At 38.5% G+C, this 23,134-nt stretch overlaps 1 protein-coding gene across 3 annotated transcripts in view; it reads right to left on the bottom strand.

The window, feature by feature from the left end:
* The window catches only part of TMLHE (trimethyllysine hydroxylase, epsilon), a 97,382-nt gene that overhangs the window by 38,421 nt on the left and 35,827 nt on the right, over positions 1-23,134 (bottom strand). Inside the window, exon 2 of one of the 3 annotated variants that reach the window (XM_069462969.1) lies at positions 20,040-20,108. The exons of 1 other annotated variant lie outside the window; for it this stretch is intronic. Coding sequence is in view for 1 of the 2 variants with exons in the window: in XM_069462966.1 (XP_069319067.1) it covers positions 20,040-20,220 (181 nt within the window). In the remaining variant the exon portion in view is untranslated. Of the gene's footprint in view, positions 1-20,039; positions 20,230-23,134 lie in introns of all 3 variants that reach the window. One more of the 3 variants, XM_069462966.1, reaches the window with a different exon arrangement.

Raw genomic sequence — 23,134 nt, 5'->3', positions numbered from 1 at the left:
AGAAGGGTGACTTATGTATAGAAAAAAAGCAGGCAACAAACTCTCTGAGAATTATATTACTCCAAAGCATATTGTCTAAGTCACACATGCAGATAGAAGGCAACCTACTGCCTATAAAAATGTCTTTTCCTTCTAATAGTCAGGCTTTACAGGAGAGAAGCAGAGTGGACCATTGGTTTTCTTTGAGTCACTTTGTCTGTGAGCAACTGTGCCTTCAAGGTATACCCCAATTAGATATTTTGAAATTCAAATATTGTTTTATTAATCTTCCATATAGTTTTTTTGTTGTCAAATTCATTTACTTCTGCTCTTATCTTTGTTATTTACTTTCTTCTGCTGGGTTTGGTGTTTGTTTGCTCATCCTTTTCCAGTTCTTTGAGATGATTCATTAGATTGTTTATCTGTGATCTTTCTGTCTTTTGGATGTAGGCATTTTGGATATAAATTTTCCTCTCAGGGCTGCTTTAGCTGTGTCCCACAGATTTTGATAACTTGTGTCTCTTTTATCATTTAGTTCAAAGAATCTTTTGATTTCCCTCTTAATTTCTTCCTTAATGCAATAATCATTTAGCAGAAGGTTGTTTAGTTTCCATGATTTTGTGTAGAGATGAGAGTTTCTGTTGGAGTTGATTTCTAATTTTATTCCACTGTGGTCTAAGAAGATGTACTGTGTAAGTTCTATTTTTAAAAATTTTTTGAGACATGCTTTGTAGCCTAGGATATGGTCAACCTTAGAGAATGTCCCATGAGCTGATGAGAAAAATGTATATTCAGTGGTTTGGGGGTAGAATGTTCTGTAAATGTCAGTGAGGCCCATTTTTTCTAGAGATCTGTTTAAGTCCATTGTTGTTTTGTTTATTTTCTCTTTGAAGGCTCTGTCCTATTCTGTCAGAGGGGTGTTGAAGTCCCTGGCTATTACAGTGTTGCTGTTTATCATTTTGTTTAGGTCAAGTAGGATTTGCTTTATGAATCTGGGTGTAACTGAGTTAGGTGCATAAATATTTAGAATTGTTATGTCTTCTGGGTGAATTGTACCCTTCACCATTATATAGTGACCATCTTTGTCTTTCATTACTTTTGTTGATCTGAAGAGTAAGTTATCCGAAATCAGAACTGCCATGCCAGCTTGCTTTTGGCTTCTGTTTGCCTGAAATATTATTTTCCATCCCTTCACCTTGAGTCTGAATGAATCCTTGTGGGTTAGATGTGTTTCCTGAAATCAGAAGACGCTTGGCTTGTGCATATTTATCCATTTGGCTAGCCTATGTCTCTTTAGTGCATAGTTCAAGCCATTCACATTTACTGAGAGAATTGATAAGTGGGACATATTTCTGTTCATCCTGTTGAGTTGAACTTTGTTGCTTTGCTTTCTCTCTTGAGCCATTGTGGTATGTGGCCATTGAACTTTAGCTTTTGAATGATTTTACATTTGTGAGTGTTTATTATGCTGATCCGTGTGTAACACTGTTTTCAGTACTTTCTGGAGGGCAGATCTTGTCTTTATGAATTCCCTCAGTCTTTGCTTGCCTGAGAAGGTCTTTATTTCTCCTTGATATAGGAAACTTAGTTTTTCAGGGTACAAGATTCTAGGCTGGGCATTATTCAGTTTGAGAAGAGTAAGAATGGACCCCCTGTCTCTTCTGGCTTGTAAGGTCTCAGTTGAGAAGTCTGTCATTATTCTGATGGGTTTTCCTTTGTAGGTTACCTGTTTCTTTTGCATTAGAGCTTGTAGGAAGGCCTCATTCATGGTCATTTTGGCCAGTCTGATGACTATGTGTCGTAGTGACTTCCTGTTTCCAATGAATCTCCCAGGAGCCCTTTAAGCTTCTTGTACCTGGATATCTAGGTTTTTAGCAAGGCCTGGGAAATTTTCCTCCATTATATCCACAAATAGTTTATCCAACCCTTGTGTATTTTCCTCTTCACTCTCAGGGATGCCTATAATTCTAATGTTAGGCCTCTTCATATAATCCCACATTTCTTCTAGGCTTTGCTGTTTTCTCTTATTTCTCTGCTTGGTTCTTTGAAAAAATAAACAAAATTGACATGCCTCTTGCTAGATTAATGAGAAGCAGAAAAGAAAGGACTCTACTAAGCTCCATCAGAATGAAAAAGGAGAAATTACAACTGATACCATGGAAATATAAAAAATTATGTATGAATACTATAAAAACCTCTATGCACATAAATTTGAAAACGTGGAGGAAATGGACAAATTCTTAGAAACACACAGCCTCTCTAGCCTCAATCAGGAAGAAATAGAAATCCTAAAAAGAAAAGTCCTGGACCAGATGGTTTCACATCCGAATTTTACCAGACCTACAAAGAAAAACTGGTGCCTATCCTGTAGAAGTAATTCCATAACGTCAAGTAGGAAGGAATCCTCCCTAACACATTTGTTGAAGGCAACATCACCCTGACACCAAAACCAAGAAAGGATGCAACAAAAAAAGAAAACTACAGACCAATATCCCTTATGAAATAGATGCAAAAAATTCTCAACAAAATCCTAGCAAACCGAATTCAGGTGCTTATCAAAAAGTAATTCATCATGACCAAGTGGGCTTCATCTCAGAGATGGAGGGATGGTTCAATATATGTAAATCTATAAATGTAATCCAACACATAAAGAGAAGCAAAAACAAAGACCATATGATCCTCTAAATAGATGCAAAAAAAGCATTTGACAAAATTCAGCACCCTTTTATAATAAGAACACAACAAAACAGGCATAGGAAGGACTTACTTCAAAATAATAAAAGCCATATATGAACAAACCCACAGCCAACATCATACTGAATGGGGAAAAAATGAAAGTATTCCCACTTAGAACTGGAATCAGACTAGGTTGCCCGCTATCACCACTACTATTCAACATAGTGCTGGAAGTCCTATCCAGAGCAATCAGACAAGAGATGGAAATCAAGGGCATCCAAATGGAGGCAGAAGAGGTCAAACTATCACTCTTTCCTGAAGATATGATCTTATATTTAGAAAACCCCAAAGATTCTGCCATGAGACTATTGGAACTGATAAACAAATTCATCAAAGTCTCAGGTTACAAAATCAATGTACACAAATCAGTACCATCCACGTACGCCAACAATAGTCAAACCGATATCCAAATCAAAGACTCCACACCCTTCACAATAGCAACAAACAAGATAAAATACCTAGGAATATATTTAACTAAGGAGGTGAAAGACCTCTACAGGGAGAATTATTAAAGACTGAGGAATAAAATAGCAAAGGACATAAACAGGTGGAAAACCATACCATGGTCATGAGTCAGCAGAATCAACATTGTTAAAATGTCTATACTACCCAAAGTGATCTAGAGATTCAATGCAATCCCTATTAAATACCAACATCATTTTTCTCAGATCTAGAAAAAAATAATTCTATGCTTCATATGAAACCAGAGAAGACCCCATATAGCAAAAGCAATCTTAGGCAAAAAGAACAAATTGGGAGGCATCAATTTACCAGACTTCAAACTATACTACAAGGCTATAGTAACTAAAACAGCATGGTACTGGCACAAGAACAAAGACATAGACCAATGGAACAGAACTGAGAACCCAAATATAAAACCATCCTCATATATCCATCTAATCTTTGACAAAGCAGACAAAAGCATACACTGGGGGAAAGAATCCTTATTCAAAAAATGGTGTTGGGAAAATTGGATAGTCCCATGTAGAAGACTGAAACAGGATCTGCATCTTTCCCCTCTTACAAAAATCAACTCATGGTGGATAACAGACTTAAACCTAAGGCATGAAACTATAAGAATTCTATAAGAAAATGTTGGAAAAAACCCTTATGGACATTGGCCTAGGCAAAGAATTTATGAGGTCACGGCAACAACAAAAGTATATAAGTAGGACCTGATCAAATTAAAAAGCTTCTGCACAGCCAAGAAGACTATGACCAGAGCAAACAGACAACCTATAGAATAGAAGAAAATATTCACATTCTACACATACAATAAAGGGCTAATAACTAGCATCTATATAGAATTCAGGAAAACCAGGAAGAAAAAAAAATCAAACAATACTATTAAAAAGTTGTCAAAGACATGAACAGAAACTTTTCAAAAGAAGATAATGGCCAAGAAACATATGAAAAAAAATGTCTAACATCTCTAATCATCAGGAAAATGCAAATTGAAGCCATAATGAGATATCACTTACGTCCAGTGTGAATGGCCTTAATCAAAAAGTCCCAAAACAATAAATGTTGGCATGGATGTGGAGATATAAGGACACTCATACACTGCCGGTGTGACTGCAAAGTAGTACAACCTCTATGGAATGTAATATAGAGATATCTCAAAGAGCTACAAGTAGAACTACAATTTTATCCAGTAATCCCATTACTGGGCATCTACTCCTCCCAAAATACATTCTGTAATAAAGACATCTGCACTTGAATATTTAGAGCAGCACAGTTCACAATTGCAAAGATGTGGAAACAACCCAAGTGCCCAGGGTAGAGCCCTCATGATATTATTAGTTCCCTATAAGAAGGGACAGGAGATGGAGCTCCCTCTCTTTAAGAAGGGAGCCATCTGCAGGCCAGGAAGAGGGCTCTCACCAGAACATGATGATGCTGGCACCCTGATTTCAAACTTTCTAGTCTCCATACCTATGAGAAATAAACGTCTATCGTTTAAGCCACCGAGTCTATGGTATTTTCTTAAAGCAACCTGAGTTGACTAAGACAACCATGCAATAGAGATTGCATATGGCTCAAAAAAGCTTAAAATATTTACTATCTGGCTGCTTTAGTCAGTTCAGGCTGCTGTAACAAAAATACCATAGACTGGGTGGCCTAAACAGATATTTATTTCTCACAGTGTGGAGGCTAGGAAGTCCAAGATCAAGGTTCTGGCCAATTTGGTTCCTGGTGAGGGCCCTCGTCTTGTTTTGCAGATGGCTGCATCCTTGCTATATCCTTACTTGGTGAAGAGAGAGAGAGAGAGATTCCTGTTATTAGGGCACTAATCCCATCATGAGGACTCTATTCTTATGACCTAATTACCTTCCAAATGCCTTATCTCCAAATACCATCACACTGGGGATTAGAGCTACAACATATGCATTTGGGGGAAGCATAAACATTCACTCCATAGAACTGGCCCTTCGTGGATGGAAGTTTGCTGACCCCTGAGATAATCCATAGCAGAAACTCCCTTTTCACCTTCTTATCCACTTCTAGGGAGTTAGAAAAAGTAGCTACTAATAGCACCTTAATGGCACTTGAAACATCCTAACTGCTCTTTCTGCCTCCATCTAAGCTCCACGCATCTGCCAGAATAATCCTTCCAATGAAATTTAGCTTAAAAAACCCTTAAGTAGTTCCTCATTCCAACAGGGTAAAGACAAATCAACTTGAAATTGCCTATGAGGCTCTGTACAATATGGCCTCTGCCAATCTCTCCAGCTTCTTTTATCAACCCTTTCTTGCATTCCATGTAGCAGTCCATATAGGCCAATATGCCATCTTCTCTGTAGCCTTCAAATTCTTGTACGTGCAGTTCTCTCTGACTAGAACATTCCTCCTCACCTCCTCTCCCCTCTTTTACTGCCTAATTCATACTCAGTCAGTATTCATGACTCAGCTCAGTAGTTGTAATCTGTAAGCAGTCATTCATAAATCTCCAATTTGGATTAAGTAACTTTCCACTGTGTTCTTATGGCACCCAATACATTGTCTGAACACATTTATCACAGTCTTATAATTGTCTGTATTTGTCACAAGAATGTGAGCACCTTGAAGATAGTGAATGTATCTTCTTCATCACTGCATGCTTACCACTTACCACAATGTCTAGCTCTTGGTCAGTGCTCATTAAATGTTGGTTGAGTAAATCAATGGTAAATCAATAGTAAATCAAGCAGTGGCCTAGCTGCCTTATTGGTAACTCCATCGTAGGCCACATATCAGAAGTGAAAAGAATTCTCTCGTTGAAACTACAAATAATCTTCTCCTGCCCTACTAGAGACCTAGTAATCCTGACTATCTGCTACATCCCATTTTCAGGTTGAGTTGCTAGGTACCTAAGCAGTACAGTAGTGAAATAATCTGTGCTATGTGGCTGGACTCACCTTTTAGCAAGCTCAAATATATCCCCTTCATTTTAGTTAAGTTGGTATGCTTACTGTCCTTTCATTGACTGGAGCTTATTCTTATCATTTCATTGGTCATTTTTTCTCTAAAGACAGGTTCCTCTAAAGACTATCTTCTTCAAAATCTAGACAAAAATTCATTCATTCAATGCACCTTCCTTGAATAACCTATGTTCTCTTTGACATTAAGTATTTGGTAGGTATCAACTAATCTGCATTTGTGTATAGCATAACCTATTTATGCTTCTTATATTTATTTATTTATTTTCTTTTGTTTCATGGACTTCCTACACTGAGAAAGGGACTCTGCTTCCATCTTCAGTTCTCTAGTTCTCAGCTCTCTATAAAATCAGCACTCAACAAATGCTTATTAATTAGGCCTCATCAAAGTTTCAACACAGAAAAGAAACTTGGAACTCAACTTGACTCATCTCTTTCATAACCCACATTTAGTCAATCACCAAGGTCTGTTGATTCTACCTCCTAAATATCTCTGAAATCCATATGACCTCTCCATTCCTATTCCTTTCTTATACACATTCAGGTTTTCACCATCTATAGACAGGGGGACTCCATAAAAAGATTTTAAAAATCAGAGTAGTAAAATCAGATTGTATTTTAGAAAGAGCACTCTAGTTTATGAGTGGGGAATGGATCATCAGGGGAAAAAGACAAGGCTCTAGTAACATTGGTAGGATAGCTACCTCCTTGCTCCTCAATGCTGCTTTTGGATCACTTTTTCTTCCTCTTTCCTCTAAACAAAAGCTCCTTTGAAGCTTATGCCATCCTAAACGATTCTGGACTCCTCTTTATTACCCTAATCAAGTACCTCCTACGTCACTTTCCATTTTTAATGATGACCAATTTACTGTTGTCCACTTTACCGCTTTCCCTGTCATCATTCTTGGCAACTTCATCATCGTTAATTACAGCACATTCAAAATTTTCATTTTAAACACCCCATACTCTGACCACTACTTGTCACCATTCCAGTTCAATTATTCTGGCACTCCTCACTCCAATAATCCTTCAACCCCATAGAGAGCTCCAATCCATTTATTCCAAGCTCCTTTCACTATCCAACATCTTGTTTCCTTTAATGTTTTCACTTTCCTCCTTATAGAGCCCAGATTCCATGGTCTATCATTTTAATCAATTCCCTACAAACAGCTTTAACCTCTTTGCCCCTTTTCTCTGTGTGCCGTACTTTCCTGACAAAGACCCAACCATGGTAAACTCAAGCTCCTACCTCCTCTGTGCCTGCAGCCAAAAAAGTGAACATTGATTTAGAAAATTTTTTTCTTTTTGTTTTCTTTTATATTTTATTTTTAATTGATAGATAAGATTACATTTTTATTGTGTACAACATGATGTTTTGAAGTATAAATATACTGTGGAATGGCTAAATCTAGCCAATTAACAAATGCATTACCTCATATAGTTATTTTTTGTGGTGATAGCACATAACATCAACTCTCTTTATATTTTTCAAGAATACAATATATAGTCACTTCGCTGCATAATAGATCTCTTGAAATTTATTCCTCCTATCTAACTGTAATTACGTATCCTCTGGCCAACATTTTTCCATCCTTCCCTCCCCACTTAATCACCACCACCTCTGATAACCACAAATATTTTAGATTTCACATATGAGTGATAATCTGTGGCATTTGTCTTTCAGTGCTTAGATTAATTCACTTAACAATATTCCAGGTACATCCACGTTATCACATAACAGGATTTCATTTTCTGTGTGGCTGAGTAGTAGTCCCTTGTGTTATATACTACATTTTCTTTATTCATCCACTGATTGACAGTTAGGTTGGAGAAAATTTTAAAAACTGTACTGGCTAATATGTTAAACTCATCATCAAAAATCTCAAATGATTCCATGACCTATTTGAAGTATAAAAAAATCTCAGATGAGTGCTCAACATTGTCAAACAATCCTTGTATAATTTCCTAGTAAAATTACTTGCTCTCCAAGAAGAGTATTTTTCATATCATCTCCTCTCACCTCAAACTGCCAACACCTCCTCTCACTTCCCACTTTCAACTGATTACCTTGCTTCCTCTTTCAAAAAGAATATGGAAGCAATCAGGAGATAATCTCCACAAACTTATGCCCTATATCCAACCACTTACCTGCATCTGTGCCTATATATTCTGCCTTAATTAGTTATAATTTTTGAAGTATCTGTGCACTTAATCAAGGCCAATACTTCCATTTAAGAATTAGATTCCATCTCTTCTCTCTTACTCAGGGACTACAGTCCTGAGGTTGTTCCATCCCTCTCTTTTGCATCATCAAATTTTCCCACCCTACTGGATCATTCTCATCAGGAACTACATGTTGTAATATCTCCCATCTTAAAACTATATTCCAGGAGTGATGTCAGCAAGATAGCAAAATAGAAAACACAAGACCCTCCTTCCCTCATGGAGACAAGGATTTAAGAATTTATGGAACAATTGCATTTATGAGAAATCCAGAAACCAATTAAGAGGTTCTCATACCCCAGGTGAGCACAAAGCCAACCTCAACAAAATCCAGTAGGACAATTCATGGCATTCATTCACCAGAGCCCCTCCCACCTGGCTTGGTGCAGGGCAACAAAGGAAACTCCCAACTCCTGACTTCTCCCTGGTGATGAAAAGGAGTGGGATATCCAACATTCTGACATTTCAGGGTGCTACCCAAGAGACTGGTTTCTGTCTTACCTGAATCTAAGCACTGTCAGCAATAAGGTAACCAGTTGGGGGCCCTTTGAAGACAAAGGCAATCAACATGGTTTGGTCTAGCACCAGAGTCTACAGACCACAGGCCGACACTATGTAGAACTCTAGTATTCCAGCTTACTACAGCACCGGGGAAGTGGCAGTATCATAGACAGACTTCAAGGGGAGCTTCTAAGGTCAGGGATTGATCTTTGGGGACCTGAGGAAAGGCCAGATCCTGTACCCTCAGGACTCTATTGTGTTGTTTGGGGGAATAGAGGGATGATTTGTGAGCTAATCTTGGGAGGCTACGGAGCCCACATGGGCAGAAGAAAAAGATAGTGCAGTGTGGGTCCCAGCCACAGCACACTCACAGAGCATGCCTCACCCCACAGGAAGGCCACTCTCTCAGCCCATGCCAGGATCCTGGACAAGGAAGCTCCCAGCCCACAGTGGCATCATGGGGAAGCTCAGCTAGTTTGAGCTCCTGCCTGCCAGCAGACACTGGAGGGACACTATGGAGTAGGGGAGGGAAGAGAAGAGTGAAATGTACTCCTGACAGCCAGATTGTATATCTCAGATGGCTCCCACCTCCATAAGCAGTCTTTCTGGCTGGGTGGGGCCACTTCAGCCACTCCGTGGTGGCTTTTCCCAGAAGTTTGGGAGCAGACTTTTGATACCTGACAAAATAGTTACCTTACCAGATTTCATGGAGCCTGAAGGCAAGATAACCCAACTCAGGCTTTACCATCCTCACTCCTCAACCTGCCTTTGCTGTGGTGAAGAATAAGGACTCACCTAGATGTTCCAGGGTCCCACTCAACACCTAGGGCATTGAAGTGCTTCTCCTGAGGGGCTACAGTTGGCCACAGATCCCAAAAACAACATTGCAGCTTGTTCCTTCTGGAAAGCATAACCTACTGACAGGGAGGTCAACTTGCAAAGCCCGTTACAGCATTCACTGACTCAGTCATATAGGGTGTGGTTGATTCTTACCCACAAGTATCACCTACAATTTCACAGGTTAAACTGGGCATGCCAATACAAACTCACACTGTTAAGAAGGCCACAGGGGTGGGAAGAGAGAAAGGATTTCAAAGACCTTAATCCTCCCTCATCAATGAGAGACAGGGAATCTTCCCATGCAAATAGCTCACCACTGCTATAGCCTACAAACAACTAATAACTGAGAAAACCACCACACTAAGGATATTTATAACCAAGGCATCCATCCAGAAACTAGACGCCCATCAAAGCACCCACAAACAAAGTCAAACATTCTTACCCAACATATGCAACAACACACCCATAAGAGTGAGGCAGGAAGGAAAGAGAGCCCCGTCTAAACAAAAGATAATCTAAAAATAAGAAGTGACAGGTTCCCCACATGAGAGGGAATCAGTAAAAGAACTCTCGAAGTATGAAAAATCAGAGAGAAAGGATACACCCAAATGGGAACACCAGCTCTCTAGCAATGGATACCAACAAAAATGAAAATATTGAAATGACATAAATAATTCCAAATATAGATTATAAGGAAGCTTAATGAAATCCAAAAGAAAATGGAAAACCAACTCAAACAAACCAGAAAAACAATTCAGAAAATGAATAAAAATTCACTACAGAGATCAATATATTAAAAAAAACAAAACAAAACAAAACAGAACCTCTGGAAATGAAAAATTAATTTAAGGAAATACAAAGCACAGTGGAAAGTTTTAAGAATAGAATACACCAGGCAGAAGAATGAGCCTCAGAGCTTAAAGACAACTTTTTCAAATTAACTTAGTCAATCAAAAATAAAGAAGAGAGAATTAAGAGTAATGAATAATGCCTACAAGAAATATGGCATTATTTAAAACAGCCAAATGAAAGAATGGTAGGCATCCCTGAGAGTGAAGAAGAAAATGCACAAGGGCTGGAAACCCTATTTAAGAGAATAATTGAGGAAAATGTTCCTGTTTTTGCTAGAGATTTAGACATCCAGGTACAAGAAGCTCAATGAACACCTGGCAGATTCATTCCACAGGGACAATCACCAAGACACAAACTCATCAGGCTGGCCAAAGTCAACATGAAGGAGGAACTCCTGCAAGCTGGGAGGCAACAACATCAAGTAACTTACAAAAGAAAACCCATTAGGCTAACTGCAGTTTTCCCAACTGAGACCTTGCAAGCCAGAAGGGAGTAGGGCCCCATCATCAGTCTTCTTAAACAGAACAGCTGCCAGCCTAGAATTTTGTATCCTGTGAAACTAATTTTCATATCTGAAGGAGAAATAAAGACTTATCCTGAGAAGCAAACACTGAGGAAATTTGTCAAGACCAGACCTGCCCTGCAGGAAATACTCAGAACTATATTATACATGGATCAGAACAAGAGTCCACCCATCAGTGTAAAACCACCCAAAAGCTAAAGTTCATAGCTCATATGAAACAATAGCACAAGAGGTAAAACAGAGCAATAATGTACTACCGAACAGGATGAACAGAACTGCATCCCACATATCAATTCTATCAATCAGAGTGAATGGTCTGAATGCCCCACTGAAGAGACACAGGCTGGCTGAATGGATGAAAAAATACAACCCAGGTATCTTGTGTCTTCAGGAAACACATCTAACCCATAATGACTCATACAGACTCAAGTTGAAAGGATGGAAAAAAAATATTCCATGCAAATGGAAATAATAAGAAATTGGGTACAGCCATTCTCATATCAGATAAAATTGACTTTAAATCAATAATAGCAAGGAAATTCAAAGATGGTCATTATAAAATGGTAAAGAAGCAATTCAACAAGAAGGCACAACAATCCTAAATATTTCTGCACCTAATAAGGAGCACCCATATTCATAAAGCAAACTCTACTAGATAGATGTAAACCAAGAGATAAACAGCAGCATCATAATTGCCGGGGACTTCAACAGCCCACTGACAGATCTGGGCAGATCATCCAAGCAGAAAATAAAGAAATACTGGACTTAAAGGGGACTCTAGAACAAATGGGTCTAACAGACATTTACAGAACATTTTACCCCCAAACTACTTGATATACATTCTTCTCATCAGCATATGGAACATTCTCCAAGGTTGATGATATCTTAGACCACAAAAGATGTCTCAACATATTAAAAAAAACAGAAATCATACCACGTGTCTCCTCAGACCACAGTGGAATAAAACTAGAAATCAATTCCAAGAGAAACACTGAATTCTACATAAAATCATGGAAATTAAATAACCTGCTGCTGAATGATTATTAGGTCAATAATGAAATTAAGATGGAAATCAAAAAATTCCCTGAACTGAATAATAAAGGATACACAATCTATCAAAATCTATGGGATTCAGCAAAAATAGTCCTAAGGGGAAAGCTGATAGTCTAAAATGCCTACATAAAAATACCCAGAAATATCACAAGTTAACAATCTAATGATACTTCTCAAGGAACTAGATCAGGAAGAGCAAACCATCTGAAAATCAGCAGAAAAAAAGAAATAACTAAGGTAAGAGCAGAACTAAATGAAATTGGAAACAAGAAAATAATAAAGATCAACGAAACAAAAACTTGGTTCTTTGAAAAGATAAACATTGATAGACCTCTTGCTAGACTAATCAGGAACAGAAGAGAAAGGACTCAAATAAGCTCAATCAGAAATGGAAAAGAAGATATTACAACTACCACAGAAATACAAAATATCATCTGTGAATACTATGAAAATCTCTGTGCACATAAAATCAGAAATGTCGAGGAAATGGACAAATTTCTGGAAATTCATGACACCCCAAGACTCAATCAGGAAGAAACCGAACTTATGAACAGATCAATAACAAGCAATGAGATGGAATTTTTTTTTCTATCCTTTCACCTTGAATCTGCATGTATAATGTAGTTCTGCGTATTTCCTGCAGGGCAGGTCTGGACTGGACAAATTTCCTCAGTGTTTGCTTCTCTGGAAAAGCCTTTATTTCTTCTTCCTGTATCAAATTTTGTTTTTCAGAATACAGAAATCTAGGCTGGCAGTTGTTCTGTTTAAGAAGACCAAAGATGTGGCCACACTCCCTTCTGGCTTGTAAGGTCTCAGTTGAGAAGTCTGTACTTAGCCTGATGGGTTTTACTTTGTAAGTTACTTGATGTTTTCACCTCCCAGCTTGCAGGAGTTCCTCCTTCATGTTGACTTTGGCCAGTCTGATGACTCTGTGTCTTGGAGATTGCCTCTTTTCAATGAATCTGCCAGGTATTCGTTGAGCTTCTTGTAACTGGATGTCTAAATCTCTAGCAAAAACAGGGAAGTTTTCCTCAATTATTCCCTCAAATAGGGTTTGAAGCCCTGTGCATTTTCTTCTTCACCCTCAGGAATGCCTATGATTCTTATATTAGGCCATACTACATAATGCCATATTTCCTGTAGGCTTTGTTCATTCCTCTTAATTCTCTCTATTTTTGACTGAGTTAATTCAAAAGAGTTATCTTCATGTTCTGAGATTCTTTCTTCTGCCTGGTGCATTCTATTCTTAAAACTTTCCACTGTGTTTTGTATTTCCTTAAATGAATTTTTCATTTCCAGGAGTTCCATTTTTTTTTTAATATGTTGACCTCTTTAGTGAATTTTTCATTCATTTCCTGAATTGTTTTTTCTGGTTTGTTTCAGTTGGTTTTCCATTTTCTCTTGGATTTCATTGAGTTTCCTTACAATCCATATTTGGAATTAGTTATCTGTCATTTCAATATTTTCATTTTTGTTTGTATCCATTGCTAGAGAGTTGGTGTTCCCTTTGGGGGGGTGTTCTTTTGCTCTGATTTTTCGTACTTCTGGAGTTCTTTCGCTGAATCCTTCTCACCTGGAGCAGGTGTTGCTTCTTATTTTTGGATTATCTTTTGTTTAAATGGGGCTTCTCTCCTTCCTAACTCGTTTGAGTATGTTTTTGGCATATGTTGGGTAAGAAACTTTGGCTTTGCTTGTGGGTGCTTTGATGGTGCTCTAGTTTCTGGATGGATGCCTTGGTTGTAGATAACCTTAATGTGGTGGTTTTCTCAGTGGCTAGTTGTTTGTGGGCTGTACCTGTGGTGAGCTGTGTGTGTGCGTAGATTCCCTTTCTGTGATGGGGAGGATGGAGGTCTTTGAACTCCTTTCTCTTTCCCCATCCCTATGGTCTACTTAACAGTGTGAGTTGTATTCTCATGCCCAGTTTAGTCTCTGAGACAGTAGGTGGTGCTTGTGGGTGAGAATTAACCACACCCTGTATGATTGAGTCAATAGATGCTGTAAAGTGCTGTGCAGACTGACCTCCATGTCAGTAGGTGGCACTTGCCAGAAGGCACAAGCTGAAGTGTTGTTTTTGGGACCTGTGACCACCTGTATTCCCTCAGGAGTGCCCCAGGTGGTGAGTGGGGCCCTGGAACTTCAAGATGATGAGTCCCTATTCTCTGCGTAGGTCGGGGAGTGGGGCTAGGTGGGGCTGGGTTGGGCCACTCTGCCTTCAGGCTCCACAAAAGCCATCAATGTAGCTATTTTGCCAGGGGTCATAGGTCAGTTCCCAGCTTCTGGGAAACCCTGCCAGGGAGGGTCTGAAGTGGCCCCACCCAACCTGGAAGCCTCCTTGTAGATACAGGGCCATCTGAGATTGACAATCTGACTGTCAAGAGTGGGTTTCACTCTTCTCCTCACTCCTCTGCTCTGTATTCTCCTTTGAATGTCTACTGGCAAGCAAGAGCTCAAATTAGCTGAGCTGCTCCATGAGTACACTGCAGGCTAAGGATCTTCCCTGCCCAGGATCCTGGCCTGGGCTGAGAGCTCGACCTTCCTGTGGGGGAAGGGGTGCTCCATGAGTATGCCACAGCTGGGACCCACACTGAACTCTCCTCTCAGTTCTACCAATGCAGGCTCCCTCACCTTCTGAGATCAGTTCACAAATTTCCACTCCATGCCACTGAGAAACACAATCGAATCCTGGGAGTATGGGGTCTGGCCTACAGGCCTGCCCCAGGGTCCCCAAAGATAAATCCCTGACCATGGCAGGGAGAAGTGTGCTGGTCTCAAGTTGCCTATGGGGTACTCCAGCAGGTATGATGTCCCTGCTTCAGCTTTGATGGATCCACTGTTCATGCAGCACCAGGCAGTGCTAGTGAGCAGGAAGCTCACAGTCTGAGCAACCTCTTAGTCTGCTGCAGGACTTTAAGAGAAAATGATTTGAGTCCCACTCTCTGTAGAAACCTTGGTGTGGTGGCTCAAGAATCTCTCTTGGCAGCCATGGGTGGGGGAGTGGAGTGGGATGAACAGAGTCTTGAAGGGAGGAAAGCTAGCACTCTGGTCATTTTCGTTCCCCTCCCTGCAGGGCAGCCTGCCTGGAATGTACTTGCTCCGGGACCCACTGGATCCCTGTGCCTCCCCCAGCCTGAGCCAAAGTTGGGAAATGTTTGCATGGGAACGAGCAAGCCAAAAACTGAGAGGCTGAAGTCCCCTGGGGAGGATAAAAGCTCACAGTGAGTAGAGAAGCAATATGGTGCCTGCCATTTCAGTTCAGGTCTGTGGTGACTGGAAGTGCCCCAGGGGGGGCTATAAGCCTGGTCATTTGTCCACAAGAAGCTCCAGTTTTCTGGCGGCAGCAGCTTTTGGGTTTGTGGGAGCAGAAAGTCACTCCAGCAGCCAAGAAGCCCACTGTCAGAGATGTGAGGGTGGGAGAAACAAACTGATCCATCTACCCTTTCTGCTGGACTCCAAGCCTCTTGGGCACTGATCTCTGCCAATATCATGCTCCACCTTGTTCTGCTCTGCAACTTCTTCCCATGGAGCTCCCCTACAACTTCTGGCACCGTTCCCTCAGAATTACCCCTGATCTATGTTTATCTGTTTTTTTTCTCTTTCATCTAAAACCTTTCCTTCCTACCAAGACACTTGGACAGCTAATGTCTCTAGTCAGCCATCTTCCAGGGTCTCCCAGTTGGGGTAATTTCTACTTATCTATCTTTACATTCACCAATTATATCCTTGGATATGTCAATGCTACTGATGAGCCCATCAAAACCATTCATTTCTGGTACTGTCATTTTGATTTTCAGAATTTCCATTTGATTATTTCTTATATTTTCCATCTTTCTGCTGACATCATCAAACTGGTCTTTTGTCTACCTTTTCCATTAGCTTCATTAACATATTAATAATAGTTATTTTAAATTTCCTGCCTATTTCTTTTTAATCGTTTTAATTGACAAATAATAATTATTTATATTTATGGGATATAATGTAACATTTTAATGTATGTATGCACTGTAGTATAATTAAGCCAGTGAATTATTAAAATATCCATCACCTTACATACTTATTTTTTGTGGTGAGAACATATGAAATCTACTCTCTTAGCATTTTTTGAAATATACAATATATTATTGTTAACTATAGTCACCATGTTGAAAAATAGATCTCTTGCACTTATTCCTCTGGTCTAATTAAAACTTGTATCATTTCATCAATACCTCTCCATGCCCTAGTCTCTAGCCTCTGGTAACCACCATTCTACTTTATACTATGAGTTTGGTTTTTTTTCAGATTCCACATGTAAGTGAGATCATGTAATATTTGTCTTTTTGTGCCCAGCTTATTTCACTTAACATAATGTCTTCTGGGTTCACCCATGTTGTCTGAAATGACAGGATTTCCATCTTTTTAAAAGCTGAATAGTATTTCACTGTGTATATATATACCACATTTTATTTATTCATTCATGCACTGATGGGCACTGATATAGTTTGGATGTTTGTCCCCTCCAAATGTCATGTTGAAATTTGATCCCAGTATTGGAAGTTTGAAGTGTTTCGGTCATTGGAACAGATCCCTCATGAATGGCTTGGTAACCTCCCTGAGGTGGTGAGTGAGTTCTCACTCTATTAGTTCACATGAGAGATGACTGTTTAAAACAGCCTGGCTCCTCCTCCTCTCTCTCTCTTTGGATATAACCCACTGGCTCCCCCTTCACCTTCTGCATTAATTGGAAGCTCCCTGAAGCCCTCACCAGAAGCAGAAGCTGGTGCCATGCTTCTTGTACAGCCTGCAGAAACATGAGCCAAATAAATGTCTTTTCTTTATAAATTACCTAGCCTCAGATATTCCTTTAAGCAATGAAAAATGGACTAAGACAGTCACCTAAGTGGATTTCATATCTTGGCTATTATGAATAATGTGCTGTAATAAACATGGGAGTAAAGATATCTCTTCAATTACTGATTTCATCTCCTTTGGATATGTGTGTGTGTGTATGTGTGTGTATATACACACACACACACACACCCAGTAGTGGGATTTCTGGAACATATGGTAGTTCTATTTTTAATTTTTTGAGGAACCTCCATACTGTTTTCCATAATGCCTCTACTAATTTCCATTTTCACTGATAGTGTACAAAGGTTCCCCCTTCTCCACATCCTTGCCAACACTTGCTATCTTTTACCTTTTTTGATAATAATTTCCCTGATGATTAGTGATGTTGAGCATTTTTAATATACCTGTTGGCCATTTATATGTGTTCTTTTGAGAAATGTCTGTTCATATCCTTTGCCCATCTTTTAAACATGTTGGTTTCTTGCTATTGCATTGAGTTACTTATATATATTGAGTATTAACCCCTTACCAGATACATGGTCTACAAATATTTTTTCCCAATATGTGGGCTGTCTCTTCGTTCTGTTTTTTCCTTTGCTGTGCAGAAGCTTTCTAGTTTGATATACTCCCATTTGTCTATTTTTGCACTCGTTGCCTGTGCTTTTGGGGTTATATAAAAAAATCATTGTCCAGACCAATGTCATGTAGCTTTTCCTCTAAGTTTTCTTCTAGAGTTTTACAGTTTCTTGTCTTAAATTAAGTCTTTAATCCACTTTGAGTTGATATTTGTACATGGTGTGAGATAAGAGTCCGATTTCATTCTTCTGTATGTGTATACCCACTTGTCCCAACATTATTTATTGAAGAGACTCCTTTCCCCATTGTGTGTTCATAATTGACAAACATTTTGACCTTTGTCAAAAATCAATTGACCATAAATGCATGATTTATTTCTGGGCTTGTTATTCTGTTCCATTGGTTGATGTGTCTGTATTTATTCTAGTACCATGCTTTTTTTATTACTATAGCTTTGTAATATATTTTGAAATCAGGTAGCATGATGCCTCCACCTTTGTTCTTTTTCCTCAAAATTGCTTTGGCTATCAGGATCTTAAGTTGAAAGCTTTCTCTCTAAGATCAGAATAAGACAAGAAAGCCCAGTCTTGCCATTTCTATTCAACATAGTACTAGCCAGAGTGATTAGGCAAGAGAAAGAAATAAAAGGCATCCAAATAGAAAAGGAAGAGATGAATTGTCTCTGTTTGCTTTTGACATGACCTCGTATCTAGAAAACCCTAAAGATGTTACCAAAAAACTGGTAGAGCTAATAAACAAATTCAGTAAAATCAACACACAAAAAATCAGTAGCATTTCTATACACTAATATCAGCTATTCAAGAAGGAAATCAAGAAAAAAATTTCATTTACAATAGCTGCAATAAAAATACTTAGGAATAAATTCAATCAAAGAAATGAAAAATCTCTACATTCAAAACTATAAAACATTGAGGAAAGAAATTGAAGAAAATACAGTAAATGGAATGATATTTCATGCTCATGGAGTGGCAAAACTAATGTTAAAATTTCCATACTACTCAAATTGATCTATAGATTCAATGCATTTTTCATAGAAATAGAAAAAATAATCCTAAAATTCTGACTGATAAATTCAACACCTGTGTCATATGTAAGTCTAGTCCTGATCTTGCTTTATCTCTTCTAATTGTGTTATTTCTTTCTCTAACATGTTTTGTAATTTTGTTATTGTTGAAAGACACACATGTTGTATAGAGTGGTAGTTATTGAGGTAAATAGGACTTTGCCATGAGTATTTTTATTAATCTGGTCAGGAGTTAGGCTGGGTTTGTCGTTTGTTATCTCTATGGGTACCAGAGGCTTTAAATCCCTCTAGTGATTATGTTTTTGTCTCCCCTTTTGGCTTTGGTCTTTCCCTTTGTGCTATACCTCAGAGACCCTGTCTCTTGCAGCTCTCCCAGGTATAATCCACTGTTATTTTAACTGGAGGTTTATTAACTTGTTGTAGTGTGTGGGGAAGGAGAGCATTCTATAATCTTCTGATTAAGTCTCAGTCCATAGAGTGCACAGTGGACCTGTGTCTTGGGAGTGTGGCCTTCACGATTGTTTTTGTCTCTTTTCCAGGGTGTGGTTGATTAAAATGTATCCCCCTAAAAGATACGTTGAGGTCCTAACCCCTGGAACCTGTGAATGTAACCTTATTTGGAGAGTCTGCAGATATAACCAATTTAAAATGAGTTCACAATGGATTAGGGTGGGCCCTAAATCCAATGAATGGTATCCTCATAAGAGAGAGATTTGAAGCTACAGAGATCTGAAGACACAATGAAGAAGGCCATGTGAAGATGGAGGCACAGATTGGAGTGATGCTGTCACAAGCAAAGTAATGTCAATGGTTGCAGGCAAACACAAGAAACTAGAAGAGGCAAGGGAAGATTATATCCTAGAGTCTTGGGAGGGAGTGTGGCCCTATCAAGACCTGGATCTCAGATGTCTAGCCTCTAGAACTATCAAAGAATAAATTTATGTTGTTTTAAGCCATCTAGTTTGTGTAATTTGTTATGGCAGCCCTAGAAAACTCATACATAGGGGTAAAGCTTCTCCTCTATTAGCCACTTAATATCTTCTATGATTGTAATATTCCTAGTCTATGTCTTTAAAACTCTTTCTCTTGAATATTGAGTCTTTCTTTATTTCTTTTTTTCCTTAGGTAAGGCAGGGAGATGAGTGAGTCGGGCTGGAGCAGGGCAGAGTTGCCTTTTCCTAGTTGGGATGGGATTTCACTGGTGCCCTCCCTATATTTTGTCTTTCTCCCAACTTCTAGAATAATCTAGGAAATAAATTGCTAGAGATTCTCTCAACTCCATAAAAAGTATTTTCAAACCATACAAAACATATTTGGTATTGCATAACCATGTTAATATACTTAACATTACTAAATTGTATACTTAAGATGGTAAGTTTTGTGTTTTCTTAACACAATTTTATCATTCTTAACACAATATTTTTGTACAATTTTTAAAAAGTATCTGTCCCCACACATCTCTTACCAAAATGATCTTCATGTTGCTGCCAAGCACAATTCTGAGCCTTGGAGGTTGTATGGTGCCAACGGATGGCTAAAGGAAATAATCTTCTGAAGTTAGGCTGTTGAATGGCCCAACATATGACTCTCCCCTTCAGCAAGTCCTGAAGCTTGCTTTGTAGGTAGGACAACCTGTGGCACCACATCCTAGAAGACTGGACAATGACAAAAGAAAGTTAGCAACAATATAAAACAACTTTTATGAGGCTACATGAATACTATAGATATAACTATGTAAAATAATAGATTTAATGATCTCCACTGCAGAGGATTAAACAAAGGAGAAATTCTGGAAAGCTAAGCATACGTGGTCTATAACCATTACTTCCATTTTCTAACCAGCCACTCTTATTTTATGCCTTGCAATCCTGCTTCTGCTCCACTACCTAATTGAGTAGTTCTTTAAAAAATTCACTAATCTTAACCTTGCAAACACATACACTCATACGTTGCATAACGATGTCACAATGGATCACATATATGAGGTGGTCTTGTAAGATGATAATGGACCTGAAAAATTCCTAACACCTATTGACATTGTAGTGCTGTAACACAACACAATACCTTTTCTATGTTTAGAGGTGTTTAGATACACAAATACTTAGCACTATTTTACAATTGTCTACAGTATTCAGCACAGTCACATGCTATACAGGTTTGTAGCCCAGGAGCAGTAGGATGTACCATGTAGCCTAGGAGTGTAGTAGGCTATACCACCTAGGTTTGTGTAAGTACACTCTGTGATAGTAACACAGTGATGAAATCGCCTAACAATGCATTTCTCAGAAAGTATTCCTTGTCATTAAGCAATTCATGACTGTACAAGGATCATTCTTCAGGTATCATCCTTCTGGACCTCTCTGCTGGATCATCCTTATCCTGACTACTTGAAACTTTCTTCTATACTGAATATGTGTGACTATGGACAAGCTACTTAAATTCTCAATAATTCCATTTCCTTTTTTGGAAAAAGAGGATGATATTTATCTCATGGGTTTATTGTGAGGACTAAACTACTTAGAATTGAGTCTGTCCCATAGTAAGCCCTATATATGTTTCAGCTGCTACTGTTATCACTATAATTATTATGGCTATTGTTAAGAATAAACTGTATCTGTTGGAGAAAGTGCCTTGATAAATCTGCTTGGAATTGGTGACTCTGAGTGGTATGGTTTTAGAAAAATTAATAAGACAACTCCATTGGCATAAGATCATAAAAGGCATTAATCTGTCTTGTGGGAATGGAGGGAGAAAACCATGTAACTGCAGATAGGCTGTGTGGTTCTTGATGTGAACCTTCTCAATTACCCCCCAAATATTCAGTAAAGTAACTAAATCCACAAAATGCTTATTTTTAGGGGGATTGTGTGTGTGTGTATGTCTGTGCACACACATGTGTATGTATGTGAGGTGTAAGCTGATGAAAGGACTGAAGTTCATGTTGATGTGGGATGAAACTAATCAAATACACAAAGGCCATAGCTGGAGACATAATAAAATTTATTAATGACTTGCGAGCATTCTGAAATAACAGGCTATGAAATTGAGGGCTAAAGTCACATTTATTGAGATTTTGTGGCTGAGTGCTAGGAGGAGAGCATAGAAAGGTCTTTGCTGACATGTGGGTTACATTTATTTCTTCACTGTCTCTTGTTTTCCAACCTCTTATCTACAGGTACTGTCTAAGAGGCTGACAATCCACAGCCCACAAGCTAAGAATAAATTTTATATTTTTAAAGGATTGTAAGGAAAAACAAAGAAGAGTATGACACCAAAGCCTACAATATTTGCTATCTGGCCCCTCAAAGAAAAAATTTTCCAACCCCTGGTCTAATATTCAATTCTTAATCAAAATACTCTTCTCCCACTGCATTGAATACCCCCAAAATCTACTCTTAAGAAAATGCATTCATTCATTTCTTCATTATTTTACCCAATAAATTTTACTAAGCATGTGTGGAATAGGCACTTTCTTAAGTACTGAGAATACAAACAGACAACTGAGCAATTCCAGCTACCATTCAAGAGGCTCACAATCTAGTGGAGAAGAAACACAAGTATAGGGTGATAACTACTGCTACCTATAATAGTTTTAAGCACAGAGTACAGTGAAAAAGTACAAAGGAGAAAGCCGTTAATTATGCCTGGGAAAACTGGCAGAACTCTGCATGAGTCGGGTTCTTTGAAGAAGTGTTTGATTGTTCTGCATATACTTTAAAAACCAAACTTGCTCATTGTAAAAAAAAAAAAAGGAGGGGAAATTAAAAACAACCTACACAACCAAAAATATATATAAAATAAAGAGTGAAAACATCCTTCTCTCATTATTTGCCATTCCCATTCCATCAAGGAAACTGTTGATGAGGTTTGGCACATACAATTGAAATCTCCATTACTGCCATTCACACATACAAAAATGCATATGTTTTAATATTCAAACCATAAAGAAGAGTAGAAAACAAAAAGAAAGTCTCTCCTTCCCCACTTTCTCTTATCTTACTACTGAAATGTTACCAGTTTTGATTTTTAAAAATTTAAAATTTATACCTACATGATGAGTGCGTTGAGCACCATCTGGGGAATGGTCACGCTTGAATGTTCTGACTCGGGGGGATGGGGGTGGGGGGAGGGGATGGGGGTATAACTACATGATGAGTGCGATGAGCACTGTCTGGGGAATGGACACGCTTGAAGCTCTGACTCGGGGGGATGGGTGGTACATGGGCAATATATATAACCTGAACTTTTGTACCCCCATAATAAGCTGAAATAAAAAAAAAATCCAAGCAATTTACAAACTGGGAGTAGGTATTTGAAATTCATACCACTGACAAAATATTAGTATCAAGAATATTTAAAGGCATCCTACAAATCAACAGGAAAAGCAAACAATATGTGAGCAAACAAGACGAACAGACATTTCTAAGAAGAGAAAACACATATGATCAATAAATTTATGAAGACATGTTCAACATCGTTAATGATTAGGGAAATTTAATGCAATTTAGTCAAAGTATCATGTTTCTTTTATACCCTGTTATCATCTTTCATTTTACTTAT

Source organism: Eulemur rufifrons, chromosome 30 (genome assembly GCF_041146395.1).
Source record: "Eulemur rufifrons isolate Redbay chromosome 30, OSU_ERuf_1, whole genome shotgun sequence".
NCBI lineage: Eukaryota > Metazoa > Chordata > Mammalia > Primates > Lemuridae > Eulemur > Eulemur rufifrons.
This window is presented reverse-complemented; position numbering and strand designations above follow the sequence as displayed.